The sequence below is a fragment of the Pipistrellus hanaki genome (assembly GCF_964339955.1).
Source record: "Pipistrellus hanaki genome assembly, chromosome: 6".
NCBI lineage: Eukaryota > Metazoa > Chordata > Mammalia > Chiroptera > Vespertilionidae > Pipistrellus > Pipistrellus hanaki.
In genome coordinates, this window is record NC_140508.1 from 22,107,289 (window position 1) to 22,123,337 (window position 16,049).

Genomic DNA, 16,049 nt, shown 5'->3' on the forward strand with positions numbered 1-16,049 from the left:
ATGTTGAGAAATCTGGCTAAATCGAGAGGTTTTATACTTTCATGTAAAATAGAATTTCCTTGGTGTTTGCTGGATTTACATCTACAGAATGTACAAGTGACTAAAAATAAGTCTTTCAAAATGCAAATGAGATGAAGCAAGAAGTTTTCGACACTCTTACAGAAAGAATTGATTATAGTCATGTTGTAAGATTTTTTGAGAAAATGATAAGCAATGTATTTCCTAAAATATTAAAAAAAAGATATAATTTGGAAAAAAAATCTTTATATTGCAATAAAATCAAAGGTAACCTCCTAATCAAATTATTCACCTCCAATATGTCTTCTAATCGATGAACAATTTTATACATCCACCCATAAGTGGCCAACTCTTCCACAGTTTGCATGACAAATCAAACTTTAGTATTATATGCTGAGAAAAAAATTCAGCCAGGGTGACACAATATTGTGATACCATTTCTCTACTACTTAAACATTACATTCACGACTCCATGCATTTTATAGAATATAATGCCAGTCACATTAATTACCATTTTTATGACATATATATCACACTATTCTTAAAGAAGTACATAAATTGTATTTAAGAATAAATAGAAGAGAGCCGAAACCAGTTCGGCTCAGTGGTAGAGGGTCGGTCTGCGGACTAAAAGGTCCCAGGTTCGATTCCGGTCCAGGGCATGTGCATTGGTTGTGGGCACATCCCCGGTAGGGGGAGTGCAAGAGGCAGCTGGTGGATGTTTCTCTCTCATCGACGTTTCTAGCTCTCTATCTCTCTCCCTTCCTCTCTGTAAAAAAATCAATAAAATATATTTTAAAAAAGAAAAGAATAAATAGAAGAGTTCAAGAGTAAATTGAAGTAGGGAATCTCAGAGGGAAGGTGGGGGTAGGTGTGTGGGTGGGAAGGGATCAACCAAATAACTTATATTCATATATGCATAACCTATGGACACAGACAATAGGTTGGTGAAGGTCTGGGGTGGGGCAGGCTATAAGAGTTCAGTGGAGAAAAAAACAAGAGGACATTAAATATATAATACTTTGAACAATAAAGATTAAAAAAATTTTTGGACAACTTGTGCTTCTCATATTGCCTTATCAAAAACTCAGTTTAACTTAACCCAATGTTTTTCAATTCAATCATATCTAACAATGCCTTTTTTATAATAAATATTTTCTAAAATCTTTTTGCCTCTGTGAAAATGACATCTATAAGTAGCACAACTCAACCACATACAGGAAGCAAAAGGTATCAGTGTCCCACCCATATCTCCCCAGAACTCATCCCTTCTGTATATGCCCTCACCCCACTGCTCAGCATTCTCCCACAAACACCCTGATGAGACTGCAAAGGGCTTTCTCTCAACCCGGCCAAAAAGTGGACAGGAAATGTTGGAGAGCTAAGGCTCCAATCCTCTGCCAACCACATGTAGAAGTTTAAGATAATAGTTCAGCTTTCCCTGCCCCTTAGATGGGACAATTCCTCAGCACAGTTGGCAAGGTCTCCCAGAGCTGCTCAGCAGGACTGAGCCTCAACAGTCCACAGTGGTAACCTGCTTAATACTGTGATGCCTAGCTGCCTTCCCTTCCCTTTCTCATGTCCCACTGCTCGGGCAGTGCTTCTGAGCCCAGTCTTTTAAATAAAGTAGTTGTATACAAAACCTTGTCTCAGGGTCTGCTTCCAGGGGAACCCAACTCAGAATAATACATCAATTAAAAAAAAAAAAAAAAGCAGCCTGTTCAGTGTGGCTTAGTGGTTGAGAGTTGACCTCTGAACCAGGAGGTCATAGTTTGATTCCCGGTCAGGGCACATGGTTGAGTTGCAGGCTCAATCCCTGGTAGGGGGCGTGAAGGAGGCAGAAGATTAATTATTCTCTCTCATCATTGATGTTTCTATCTCTTTCTCCCTCTCCCTTCCTCTCTATAGTCCATGAAAAGATATTTTTTTTAAAAAAAAATCAGTATAATTAAAGCCATAAATGTAATATAAAAGGAGAGTGACATAGTAAGATTCTGTCTCAACATGTAAAGACTTAGTCATGACTACATGTTGCTTAATGCAACACATAATGTATGGAATTCATCTGTACCTAATGAGGTAGCTAAATAGTTGCTTCCCTACATGGAATCATCATGAAGAGAACATCGGCTGATAGTGCGATGTATTCCCAACTACCATAGATTGCACGGCCATCAGTGGCATGATTTTCTTAGGCACACCTGGTAAATTTTTAACTAAGTCAAAGCTTCCCTTAATTTTCATGGTAGTTCAGTAATATATGAAGAGCAAAAGGATTTTTTATATAACCTATTGCTCATAAATAAGTTTTTACTTATATGATTATCCAGAAAAACATTAAAATATTTGTGGAATGAAAGATTGATTTTCAGTGTACTCCTGGTCAGCCCTCAAAATGCAGCATCCTTGGCACTGCCCACAACATGCTAATGGTACAACAGAGGAAAGGAAAAGGGAGAAGTTTAGTGTCTACAAGCCACTGGATTTAGATTTCCTTCTTCTAAATCCCACCTTCACTTTTTGTTAGAGGTAAGAGTTTAGGTACTTTATTTTTGGTCATTCTGGCTCATATCCCTTATCTGTAAAGTGAAAGAAACCACATTCTCTAATTTAGGATTTATTCTGAGATTGATTCAATGAGTAAAACACAGTGCCAAGCACAAACTGCGGGTTCAAAAATATTAGCTGTTCTCATTACTATGTTTCATGACTAAATGGTCTCTCTCATTCAAATCATCCTCTGATGTGGTCACCGGGAGACATAAATTGTGCAGCAAATACAAATCTGGTTTTGAGAATATCATTTTAAGTTTCTTCAGCACTATCTGTGAGTTTGCCATCATTCCATGCTTTTCCTCCTCCTCTTCCTTAATGTCCATCCTTGGTCACTTGCCATTCCAGTAATAATAACCTGATGAGTATATTATTACAGATTTTGTATCCTGATGCCCAATTAGGAGACCTTATAAAAGTTAAGTTTAGGGCAAAAAGACAAAGGAAAAGTCTTGATTTAGCATTACCCACTCCCTTCTGGCTAAGTCAAAGAAACACAGCCAGCTAGAGGATCTGAGTAACAAATGAGATCGTGTATAGGGATTCACTGCTGCAAACTGTACAGAGAAGCACAAATGGTAAAGTACTTTTGTTCTTGTTACTTATTAACAGTATCATTAACCACACAGCTGTTAGAATCCCAGCTAGAAAAGACACATAGACTTAGCACCATCCTTTATAAATGAGATAGCTGAGAACCAAGACTAGAAGTTGCCAAAAAGAAATTGGAAAGAGCAAGCAGACACTCCACAGAAGAGGATAGCTGAGCTGAAGAACTGGCTGGGAAATGGTGATATCAAGTTAGGCAGAGGAACGGAGGTGACAAATTAAAAGGTCAGGTTTTTTTTTTTTTTTTTTTTTTAAGGCTACAGAAGTCTTTGAGGAAAGGGCTGCATTGATTGATGTGCTCTGTAATGGAAACTCAGATAATGAAATAAAACCAGCATTTAAGAATTTCAGGCTGAGAACTCATTGCCATGGCAACCCGCTCAGAAGGGAACTTGTATAAGAAAATAAGATTCACTTGACTACTCCTTACAATGAAAATCTACACTACAGTGAAACAATTAAGTGCAGAATTTCAGAGTTGCCTATTGCCAAAATGCCTAGAGGTAGCACTGAATATGTATGTCTATCGTCTCTTCCATTGGAACCTATTACTTCTTAAAATACATAACTCATCCAGCTTTGAGGGATCTCTTGACACTGGGTGTCTCCTACCAGCAAACATTTACAATTTTTCCCACTCCATAAATCATCTAGCATGACACTCACATGACAATCACAGTGGTACACACCATAAACAAATACTCAACTTGTAATCTGTCCATAATCACATAAAACTACCAAATTCATATGTCAATTATTAGTTATACTTTATGGAAAATCATTTTAACCTAAGTAATATCTGGTTTATGTTCAGCATATAATCATTTTAGTAAAAACATCTATTTTATTAAATGTTCTTCCTCTAAGAATGTTAAACTGAGTACAATACATTTTATCAATGAAAAAGAGTTTTCTTAAATATCTAATAATGACCAATATGAACCTATGCCTTTTAACTAACACTAGGAAAATAAATCACTGTGACCTTTTTTGAATGACATGGATTTGGTTCCTAAAATTGAACCTAGTAGTAGAAGAATTTGCAGCTGAGAAATGCTTCATCACATTGAAGAGAGAGAGAGAGAGACGAGAGAGAGAGAGAGAGAGAGAGAGAGAGAGAGAGAGAGAAATAGAAGCTAAGAATAACCTATAAAAATAATTATAAAATATTTATATGCTCACTTATACAAAAAGAATACAGACATATATCTATCTATATCCTAACTAATAAAGAGGGGATATGCAAATTGACCATTATGCTGTCACAAAGCTGTGGCGCCCAGGCCCCTCAGCCCTGCTGGAGTCCTTTCAGCCTTGCCAGGGGTGGGGATGGCAGGCACATCTGCTGCCAAAGTCCCACAGTCCTTTCAGCCTAGCGCGCGGGGGGGGGGGGGGGGGGGGGGGGGGGGGGGCGGCAGGTGCACTGTGTGGCCGGACCCACCCTCACTCCGCCCCCCCCCCCCCAGGCACCCAGGGCCGGCCTGAGGCACAGGCAAGCCTCAGATAGTGGCTGCCCAGCCAACGCTCAAGGCGCAGGCAAGCCTCAGATGGCAGATGCCCAGTCGCCCAGTTGCCCAGGGCCGCCCGAGGCTCAGGGAACCAGGTCTGGCAGAGGCTTGCACTGGCAGTGTTAGCAGCAGAGGTGTAATGGGCGTATCATTTACCTGATTGCTGGGTTTCCTCCCATCCCTGAGGGCTTCCAGACTATGAAAGGGGGTAGACTGGGCTGAGGGACTCCCCTTCCAGTGCAGTATATATAAGGTTAAGTAACCAGCCAACTGTCAGACTCACTGACCAGCAGGTAGATATGACGTGCATTGACCACCAGGGGGCAGATGCTCAACTCAGGAGCTGTCCAGCGACAGCAACTTTGCAGAGTGCCCTCTTGAACTCCAGGACCCCTTCAGGATGTTGGACAGCCAGTTTTGGCCCAATCTCCACCGGCCTGCCAGAGGGATCATGCTCACTCTGCAGATGCCCTTTGAGCCCGGGAACCACCCCAGGTGCAGCTAAACAGGGAGGGACCATTGGAGGTTGGCTCCAGGGCATGTCTGGCCCATCTTGACCAGTCCCATCCATTGGCCACCTTCTAATTAACTTTCTTTCAATGTGCACAAATCCATGAACCAGGCATCTGGTTATATATAAGATAATATCTATGCCATTCCATACATCAGCATCAAGTAATAATGGGTAGATGGGTACACTAATGCTATTTCCATTTAACAGCCCTTGCTCAATTGGAATTTCCCTTTTCTACCTTCAACTTTATACTTATCCTTATGTTTTCACCAATATTTTCACCAATATGGACAATTTCCATTTGTCTGTTAAGGTAATATACATGCAAGTGGATATTTTGTATATGGATCATCCTCCACCAATTCCATAAGAGCCTCTTAAATTTCTCAGGACACAATATTGTCCTAGAAATCATTACTTAGTTACTTATTTTATTATCTTGATTATTCATTACTCAAGTCACGTGCATCCATTAGAATACTGTAGTTCTAAAACCTATTTCTACTTTTTTGATAACTTTCATTCTTTCCTAAGGTTTTACTGAGAAAATCAGCACTCTCCTTGACTTTTATTTCAATGATTTTTTTCTTATTTTCATTTTCAGTTTATTCTATTTATAATTATCCCCTCATGGTGCCTTATATTTTTGCCTATACTGGAATGAACATTCTCAAGGTTGTCAAGAATGTATATAAGAATAGATTTGCATATATTTGAATTTCCCCAAGGGGAACTCATGGTTAGAGAAAAATATCTGAATAATATTGGAAGTAAATTGTAAGGAAAAAGATATTTGCACAATCTAGGTCTAAGAAGCATGGACTATTGTCATGGACTATTTATCACTTGACATTATGGTAAGATTGGAATGAGAATCATGATTAAAATTCTAAATTTAAACATTCTTTGGTATTACTAAAGCGGTGCTAAGTAATAATTCATAGAAGAGACATGCCACTCTAAAATAAGCTATTAGATATATTACAGAATTTATTTTTATTTTTTAACATTTAAAACAAACATGTGGTGTACATTTTTAAAAGCCACCAAAAACAATGAATAGAAAAAAAATCATGTAAAGACATTTTCTGTGCTAAATTATTAAAAGGAATTTTATGTTTTTCATAGGGAAAAATTTATCCACAAATTTCACATGCAGCAAAAAATAAAAATAAAATAACTACCTTATTTCTAGATAGTCATGTATGGCTATCACTTCCCTCTTCTCCATTTAAGAAGGTATCTCCTTAAAAAAATAGGTGGTAAGTGAAATTTATTTGTTTCCCACTTTGTTTCCCCTTTCTCCCAACTTCCCTTCAAAGACCCTTTCCAGTCTCTTCCTCTAGCAGGCAGATGCTTGGTCCTTTTTATCATCCTCTAATTTATCCTGCCAAAGTGAGGAGTAATTTGATAAATTCCTTCATATTAAGGTATTAGAAAATTAATTATCTTCTAATCTCATGAGTATTTGCATTTTAAAGAGAAATTGCAGAGAAAGAACAATGTCTGACCATCTTAAATGACACATCAGTTATGGAATTTCAGGCATGTGTGGGAAGATATTTAAAAGTGATGAGAGAACAAGAGAGTACTCTCAAATCATAGAATGAATAAGATGATTTTCTCTATATTTATTTGTCAGGATGGTCAGGAGATGGAGACAAACCCTCCATTTGAGGATCACCATTATATTCTCTGGAAGATATCTAAAAATTAGCTTAATGCACAGTGAGTATTACTATTTATTAAATAAATGCATGGTCATATTATTTGTTTTACCTACAATAAAAACTTAAGGAATATATTTCTTTGGAGAAATTATAATAAAGCTATTATCTCTGACCCCTCTACTGTGATCCCACATCCTTTGGCAGAAAACTAGTGTCCACCAACTATTTCATTAATTCATGGACATTACTCTGACACACTTGCAGTAGGCAGGGATATATGAGTAGTTCTAGTCTCTAAAATGAGAACAGAAATTACTATGTGTATCACTTTTGAGCTAAGCCTAAAAAATTCATTTGTGATTTTGCAAATTCTGTGTATGATGGCTGAAGAAGTTGTCAGTTTCAGATAGTACAGCCATGAGAGGATTGCAAGTCCATGAGTCTGGGTCTCTGAATATAGGTCACCAAGCCTTGAGATTATTTGGAGTTGCAGCACAGACCAATAGAGAGATATGTCTTCATTATGGCATCTACTATATTGGTTCATAGCTAATTTGTTACATTTCTGCTACCCAGAAATAACTGGCTATTTCTTATTTATTTTTGTAGCTTTGTTCTAAAGCAAAATGTAGTTGGAGAAATAATAATAATATTAGGGTACTTTTTAAAGTTAAAAATTAGATCACAATTTTAAGACAGTTACTGGTGTTACAAGACTAGTATAATTCAATTCAATGCAATTCGATTCAATTCCATTCAATTAATCTATTGAGCAATAAAAGTGTGATATGCTTTGTGCTGTTAGTACACTTTAGCTGGTGATGTTATAAATGAATACAATAAGATACTACTAATAGTCTTCAACAATATTAATAATGATTTTAACTGCGTAAATATAATAAATATGAGATAATAGAAAGTACACATTGGTCTCTATCCCTGGTTCAGGCACAAAATTCTAAAATTCTTATAAATTCTTCAATGCTAAGAGCAATAGGATCACGTTTTGTTCTAATAGAGCAACTATGGGGAGTGGAAGAGGACTCCAAAAGGGCACTGGTTACCAGAAAGAGCAAGTTGTGATTAGGAATTTACTTGACATTTTGCAGGTATTTTCCATCTCCATTTTTACGTATTTATATTGGAATAACTTAAGTTTACTACTGTCTGCTAATTTTATCCCAGTAACATGTATACTCTCAAAATCATCATTAAAGGTGTTATGGTAGATCTTCAAATTCCAAAATGATTAGAGTATTGTTTAAGTCCATCTGCAGGCCACCTGATAAAAGTTAGTTTAACTTCATAATTCACCATCTTCTTAAGTAATAGTAGCAAGTAGTGTAATAGCAGATGTGATTATTTTATACATCTTAGGAATGCTTTTTATCCTATTAAAAAAATGGTTGCTATTTTTACACTTTCTCGTGGTCTAGGCTCTGCTTATTTATTTATACACTAGAGACCCAATGCATGAAATTAGTGCACGAGAGGGGTTCTCCTCAGCCCAGCCTGTAACATCTCCAACCCAGGACCCCTAGGGGATGTCTGTTGCTGGTCTAGGCCAGATCCCTGGGATCAGGTGTAAACCAGAAGTCAGAAATCCCTCTCATAATCCTAGACTGCTGGCTCCTAATTGCTCACCTGACTGTCTGCCTGGTCACCCCTAACTGTTCCTCCCTGCCAGCTTGATTGCCCCTCACTGCCTCTGCATGCTGGCCTGATCACCACTAACTGCCCCTCATGCCAGCCTGGTCGCCCCCAACTGGCCCCCCTACAGGCCTGGTGACCCCTCACAGCCCCTCTGCTGACCTGGTCATCCCAAGCTGCCTGCTGATCAGTTGTTTGGTTGTTCCTCATTAAACCCCCCTGCTGGCCTGGTCACAGTGTGAGGGTATAAGAGTTAATTTGCATATTACTTCTTTATTATATAGTATTAGAGATGTCATTGAATTTACTAGTAAATTCTCTTCAGGTCTCAAGGTCCATATTTTCCAAGTTGAAATGTCTATACATAAACATTTTGTGAACATGTCAGCCCCTTGCCTTTTTAAATCAATAAGCCATATTGACAACTTTTTAATTACCCCCTGAATGTACACACCTGTTTAGATTTTTCTGTAGAGAACAAAATTAGCCAACGTGTTTAATAGTTTGCTTTGCTCCATTCTCTCTGAACTTGAGTTTTCTCCTCTAAGACAGAATAGTCTTACTTATTGATTCACTTACAAAGAACTTTTTGTAAAAAAATCAAAGAGTGAAAGAAAATATCCAGCTCTGTTAATAATCATGCAAAGATTTTAAAGGCAGTATAACTGGATTGTACAAAGTATTTTTATATTAAGCAAACTCACTAACGTACATTGAAAAAGTGGCTTTATCATTATAATCATGCATGAAAAATACAGTGAGGAACAAGTTATCTAAATGTGTCTGACTTTCATTGCTTCTTCATGCAAATAATAAAACCACCACTTTTGTGAACTCCAGGGCAATGCCAATCCATTCAACATTCTAAGAAGTCAATTGTTTAACTGCCCTACAATTTCATCAAGGCTAATTCTCTGTGAAAAGACTCAAGGGATTTGGCCCACATTAACTCACTCTTGTGTGTTTACACTTTCATTTTTCTCATAGTTTTATTTTCCTGGTGTAATTGACATGTAATAAACGTAGTACATGCTTTAAAAGGAAAGCAGGTGAATAAATACCACTAAATCCAACCAGAGAAAACTGCCTTTCATCTCAGCCTATTGGTAAAGAAATAGATTAGATCCACATTTTCTGAACTTTCTGTCTAAATTGATAAAACTTAGAAGGAATGTGGCATACCCAACCACAGAATATTAGTTTAGGAAAAGGAAAATAAATCTAAAAGAATAACAACTGTCAAGTAAAAACATACACGCACTCTTCAAAAGATAATGGCAAAATGAAAGAAAGTAGATGAGACGGTTCCAGTTCTGGGGTTCTAAATCGTTCATGATGTTTTAAATCCCCAACATCATGAACAATTTAGCAAATATTTAGGGCATCAGAAAAGTGAAGCCATGATAACCAACAGAAGACATAACTAAGATTCTTAAATTCAGTTTTCAGAATTTTGGAAATGGTTTTTTTTTTTTATCTTCATTTTGGACAAGACTGATTTCAAAAGTATAAAGGCTAAAAAAGAATAAGAAACAAGGAACACAAAAGTACTTACAACTGATCGGATGTTATTTTCTTTCACCAGCTTCAGAGATGATTTATAGCAATTTGCAAGGTCTTCCTTGTGGCAACCATTAATATGGCCTCTTGCTATTGGCCCTACAGTGTGGATGACATCTGCAAATGCAAAAGGAAGACAAAATAGGGTAAGCAAGGTATTTTTCACATAAATGGTGCTTTATCTATTTTAAGTATTTGTATTGGAGCCTGGAGACAAGCAAGCTAAGAAATACTGATGATGCAAATGTAAGAGATTTTAGGTAGCACAACTTCCTAAAGTAGGCAATTTCCTAGGAAGATATTGTCTAAAGGAATCCCCTACCAATAAGTTATTCCATCATTATTGGTCAGATCCAAATGAGAAGAATTATAATATAAGATGTGAATTTTTGGCACCGTGGAAAAAGACAAAACATTGGTGGGAAATAAACTAAGAAATAATTGCCTAAAAATGAGCATTTTTAATTGACCTGGGAAAAACCAATGCTACACATCACTTCACTTGTAAATAATACAGTAAATGCAGGAATTGTACACAATAAAGTCAAGTTTTGGAAAATATGCCAAGATAATTTATGATCATCAGTAATAGCCTAAAAGGAGTAATTTGAAAACATCCTTACCAATTTTAGAGTGCAACCTATGGATCCTCACATACGTGAGATATCCTAGAGATAAAATAGTACCTAGTTTCTTTCTTTCTTTCTTTCTTTCTTTCTTTCTTTCTTTCTTTCTTTCTTTCTTTCTTTCTTTCTTTCTTTTTTAACTGTACAGGATGGGGCAAAGGTAGGTTTACAGTTGTTTGTATGGGAAACAATACAAAAATTAGTAAGTAGCCGAAACCGGTTTGGCTCAGTGGTCTGCTGACTGAAAGGTCCCGGGTTCGATTCCAGTCAAGGGCATGTACATTGGTGGTGGGTACATCCCCGGTGGGGGGTGTGCAAGAGGCAGCTGGTCGATGTTTCTCTCTCATCGACGTTTCTAGCTCTCTATCTCTCTCACTTCCTCTCTGTAAAAATAAAAAATTAAAATATATTTTTTAATTTTTTTTTAAATTAGTAAGTAATAATATAAAATCTCTGTGTTTTGCATCTGCACAACTGTAAACCTGCTGCAGATACACCCTGTATTAAAACTTTCAAAAAGCAATCTATACTTTTCAACCTCTGTTTATATTTAAAAACATGAAATCTGGTTTTTCTTCTTTGCATATAAAGACAGCCATTTTGGTATTCTTTTAACATCTACACATGCATAAACTTTTAAAATTAGGATCTTAATGAAAAAGGACCATCCTAGCATTGAGTCCATAAAGATTATTAAAAAAAAAAAAAAAAAAAAAAAAAAAAAACCTAAAAAAAAAAAAAATTAAATTTAAACTAAGTTATTTGAAAATGCCTTAGAACTCTTGCTTCCCAGTTTCATATATTAATCTGGATTGTGAGTCCATTTTATTGCTGTAACAACTAGTCAATTTTGATGAAAAGAAAAATTCAGTTCAGTTTTAGAATAGTAAAATTAAATGAAATTATTTTCTTTGACTAATCATACCACTGCTTAATTAAAAAAAAACAACAACAATGAGAATAAGAACACATTACAAAAAGTGAGTAAATGGAATAGTTTGAAATTTCACATAAAATTTAAATTGTAGAAAATAAATCACTAAGGGAAATATTTTTATTGATTGACTGCTAAATGTCCAGAGTAACAATTTATGCTTGGGAAAAGCTCCAAAATGTTGACTATAACTTTTAATTCTGAAAAAGTATTTAAATTCTAATCAGGTAATATTAAATGTGACATCTTGTGATTGGAATCGGCAGAAATGTCACCAGTGAGTTCATGCAGATATTGTTTCAAAGGCAAACCTGGGTTTAACAAGGAAAAGATAAAGGGATACTAGGTTTTATTTATCCGAAAAAATAAACACAAACAAAAAATAAATCAAAGAAACAAAAGAAAGCACACAGTGATTTTTTTTTGTAATAATAATAATAAGTAAGAATTGCATATACGAGTCCTATATGCAAGTCCTATATGCAGTACATGTTTTAGTATTTTATTTTATTTTTAAAATATATTTTATTGATTTTTTTTTTTTTACAGAGAGAAAGCGAGAGGGACAGAGAGCCAGAAACATCTATGAGAGAGAAACATCGATCAGGTGCATCCTGCACACCCTCACTGGGGATGTGCCTGCAATCCAGGTATATGCCCTTCACCAGAATTGAACTTGGGACGCTTCAGTCTTCAGGCTGATGATCTAGCCACTGAGCCAAATCAGTTAGGGCTGTAGTACATTTTTATAGGAATATTTTACTTTAGATTTTATTTTTAAATAAACACTAAACTGCATGCAGAAGAAAAATTGTATTTAGCTTTACTTTATTTTTTCTTTTGTGACTACTTGCTCTTTTTGTCTAGCTATCATAATTCTACAGAACAGCATTTCCCCAAAAAAGGTTCAGTAAAATAGGGGAGCAAAGGTCAATTGAATTTGAAATCACTAAGTAAAACTAATCACCCTTAGGCAGAGCTTCTCTGGGCATTTAGTATAGCACATTGTCAGTCTCCAGATGGGGACACAGAATACTCTGTTCCTCAAATAAACATGACTACTGAAACCCATGTTTTGCAGAGCACTTCATGGAACTACATTTCCACAAATTAATCTTTAAAAAATGTTCCAGAGAAATTTTGGCATCCTAATTTCATTGTTGCAGGTGAAGGCCATTTTTTTTGTTTTGTTTTGTTTTTGTTGTTTTTTTTGTTTTTTTTCAGTGTTTAACCATTGCATCTGTACAGCAAACACTTAGTACATAAGAAACAACAGTATATTACCTTGGCTTCCTTATTTAATGGATGGAGGAGGTTAAGGATAAGTGTTTCTTATCTGGGGTCATAAAGATGTATCTACTTGAGCCAAGTAAAACAGTGCTTAGGGGCATGAATGGGGAGAAAAGACAGAGAGGATCTCAAAAGATCAGGAAACAGTAACATCATAACCCTGTTCCTTGCTTTTTTCCTTAGCCACCATTGTCCACATAAAGGAAATGAAATTTATGAAAAACTACTCCTTGCATTTCTTTAGTTCTCCATTTAATTTAAAAGTCTGAGAAGGCATAGCCAATAAATGAGCTACCTCAACATCAAAATATAATATATATATATATTTTCTGCTCTATGTTAAATTTACAACATCCAGGATCAAGTAAGTGTTAACCAACACAATGATGTCTCCGATCCACAAAGTGGAGGTGAATCAGTGTGAGGTTCAGAAGGAAACTTTCTTCATCATTTTAATTGTTCCTAGTACTTGTGAGCAACTATTCCACAGTGAGGAGCTTTTTGATTTTCTACTATAAAATTCAGCTAGAAGTCATGCCTTCTCTTTTTTAAAAATATATTTTATTAATTTCAGAGAGGAAAGGAGAGGCAGAGAGAGGTAGAAACATCGGTGTTGAGAAAGAATCATTGATTGGCCAAAACTGGTTTGGCTCAGTGGATAGAGCGTCGGTCTGTGGACTGAAAGGTCCCAGGTTTGATTCCGGTCAAGGACATGTACATTGGTTGTGGGCACATCCCAGGCAGGGGGTGTGCAAGAGGCAGCTGGTCGATGTTTCTCTCTCATCGACATTTCTAGCTCTATCTCTCTTCCTTCCTCTCTGTAAAAAATAAATAAAATATATTAAAAAAAAAAATCATTGATTGGCTGCCTCCTACATGCCCCCCAATGAGGATCAAGCCTGCAACTCAGGTATATGCCCTGACTGGGAATTGAACAGTGACCTCTTGGTTCCTGAAGTTGACACTCAACCACAGCCATACCCTGCCTTCTAATTCCAGCTCTAAGCCCGACTCATCCAATGCCCCAGATGAAGTCATCATTGTATTGGCCCCTGCCTTGATTTTCATTGTTATTGATCCTTGCCTTGATTTTCTTATCTGCAGAAAAAATCAGCTGCTTAGGTGATGTCCAGGGTCTCTTCTGTGCTAGGTTTCATCATTAACATTTGACCTTGTAATGGAGACAGACGGACAGATGGAGTGCACAGTGATGTCTGGGCAGTTGACTGAAACTTTAAACATAGTTAAGTGGCTGGTGAACCTTGTGAATATCCATTTTTAATACCAGAAATATAGACGACTCTTTCACAACAACAGTTTCAAAGTCCATTGACTGAGAACAAGTTGGAGACAAACAGCTATTATCACTTGAACGATACATTGTATTGATATTAACTTATATTTTACTGTTAATCACAACAGCATTTTCACATACATTTGTGGATCTCATGGTATAAATATAATAATTTAAACATAAGTGTTTAATTTGATGTCTGGTGCATGCAGAGGCTTAAGAAATAGTAATTATCACCAGCAACAGTAGCAGTATCAGCTAAGCAGTTAAGGCATCTTTTTTTTTAACCCTCACCCGATGATATTTTTTTCCATTGAATTTTTTTTTTTTTTTTTTTTTTTTTAGAGAGAGTGGATATTTTTTCCCATTGATATATTTTTAAGAAAAGGATAGAGAGGAGAGGGTGAAACATCTATGAGAGAGACACATCGATTGGTTGCCTTCAGTTTTCACCCCGAACAGGGCTGGTAATCTATGTGGCCTTGGCTGGGAATCCAAACTGAACTTTAACCACTGAGCACCATCTAAGCGCATCTTGAAGACACAGACAGAAATGACAGAGGAGACTTTTCAATGTTTACTTGTTATATTTTTGTTATCATCTCTGTTCTAGTGTGGACAGAACACTGGACTGTAAGACCTAATATCTAATAATAAGTCAGAAGTCCCAGATCCTTCAATAACAAGCTGTGTGATCTTAGGCAAGTCGCTCTTCTATTTGCACGTTCATCTTCAGAGCTAAAAAGGAAATGAATGAGGGCCTCTAAAATACTTTGCTGCTTTTAAATGCAATTCCTCTTCTGCATGCATTTCAAGAATCAACATATATATTTTTAAAAGTCTAGTTTATTGTTTTTGAGATAAGTATCAATCGTGGTTCAAGTTTCTCAAACATGCTTATCAATGAAGTGCAAATTGGTCCCATCCCCAGAGATAACATTTTAACCATATCCATCAAAAGTACAAATATAGTCCTGGCTGGTTCGGATCAGTGGATAGAACACCAGCCTGTGGACTGAAGGGCACTGGGTTGAATTCCAGTCAAGATCACATGCCAGCATTGTGGGCTTGATCCCCAAAAGGGGAGTGTACAAGAGGCAGCCAATCAATGATTCTCATCATTAATCTCTCTCTCTCTCTCTCTCTCTCTCTCTCTCTCTCTCTCTCTCTCTCTCTCTTTCTCTCTCTCTTTCTCTCTCTTTCTCTCTTCCTCTCTGAAACAAATAAAAATATAGTTGTTTTTTTTTAAGAGTACAAATATAGATTCCAATAGCTCTATTTCTAAGAATGTACCCTGTAGATTAAAATGAAGATTATATGGTTTATTCAACCATGTTTCTGGATTCCATATAACATATCCCTACAATGAATAAAATTGTTAATGTGCTTTTCAAATGTAATCTTATCTATATACTAGAGGCCCAGTGCACAAAATTTGTGCACTCAGGGAGTGGGGGTGTAGTCCCTCAGCCCTGCCTACTCTCTTTTGTAGACGGGGGGGGGTGGGGGGAGCAGGCCTAAACCATCAGTTGGATATCCCTAGAAGTGCCATGAAGGCCTAAGCTATCAGTCAGACATCCTGCTACTGCCGCTGTACTCACCAGCCATGAGCCTAGCTCAGGGCTTCTGGCTAAGTGGCACTCCCCCTGTGAGAGCTCACTGACCACCAGGGGACATCTCCTGTGTTGAGGATCTTCCCCCGGTGGTAAGTGTGTGTCATAGTGACCGGTTGTTCCTCTATTCAGTGGATTTGCACATCAGCCTTTTATTATACAGGATATAAAAGCCTAAGTGACTGTTCAACCATCAGACCATCTGACCGA

At 36.9% G+C, this 16,049-nt stretch overlaps 1 protein-coding gene across 1 annotated transcript in view; it reads right to left on the minus strand.

The window, feature by feature from the left end:
* MACROD2 (mono-ADP ribosylhydrolase 2) overlaps window positions 1-16,049 on the minus strand; it is a 1,842,294-nt gene that overhangs the window by 757,816 nt on the left and 1,068,429 nt on the right. Inside the window, exon 6 of the mRNA XM_084887643.1 lies at window positions 10,078-10,199. Within this exon, the coding sequence (XP_084743769.1) occupies window positions 10,078-10,199 (122 nt within the window). The remainder of the gene's footprint in view (window positions 1-10,077; window positions 10,200-16,049) is intronic.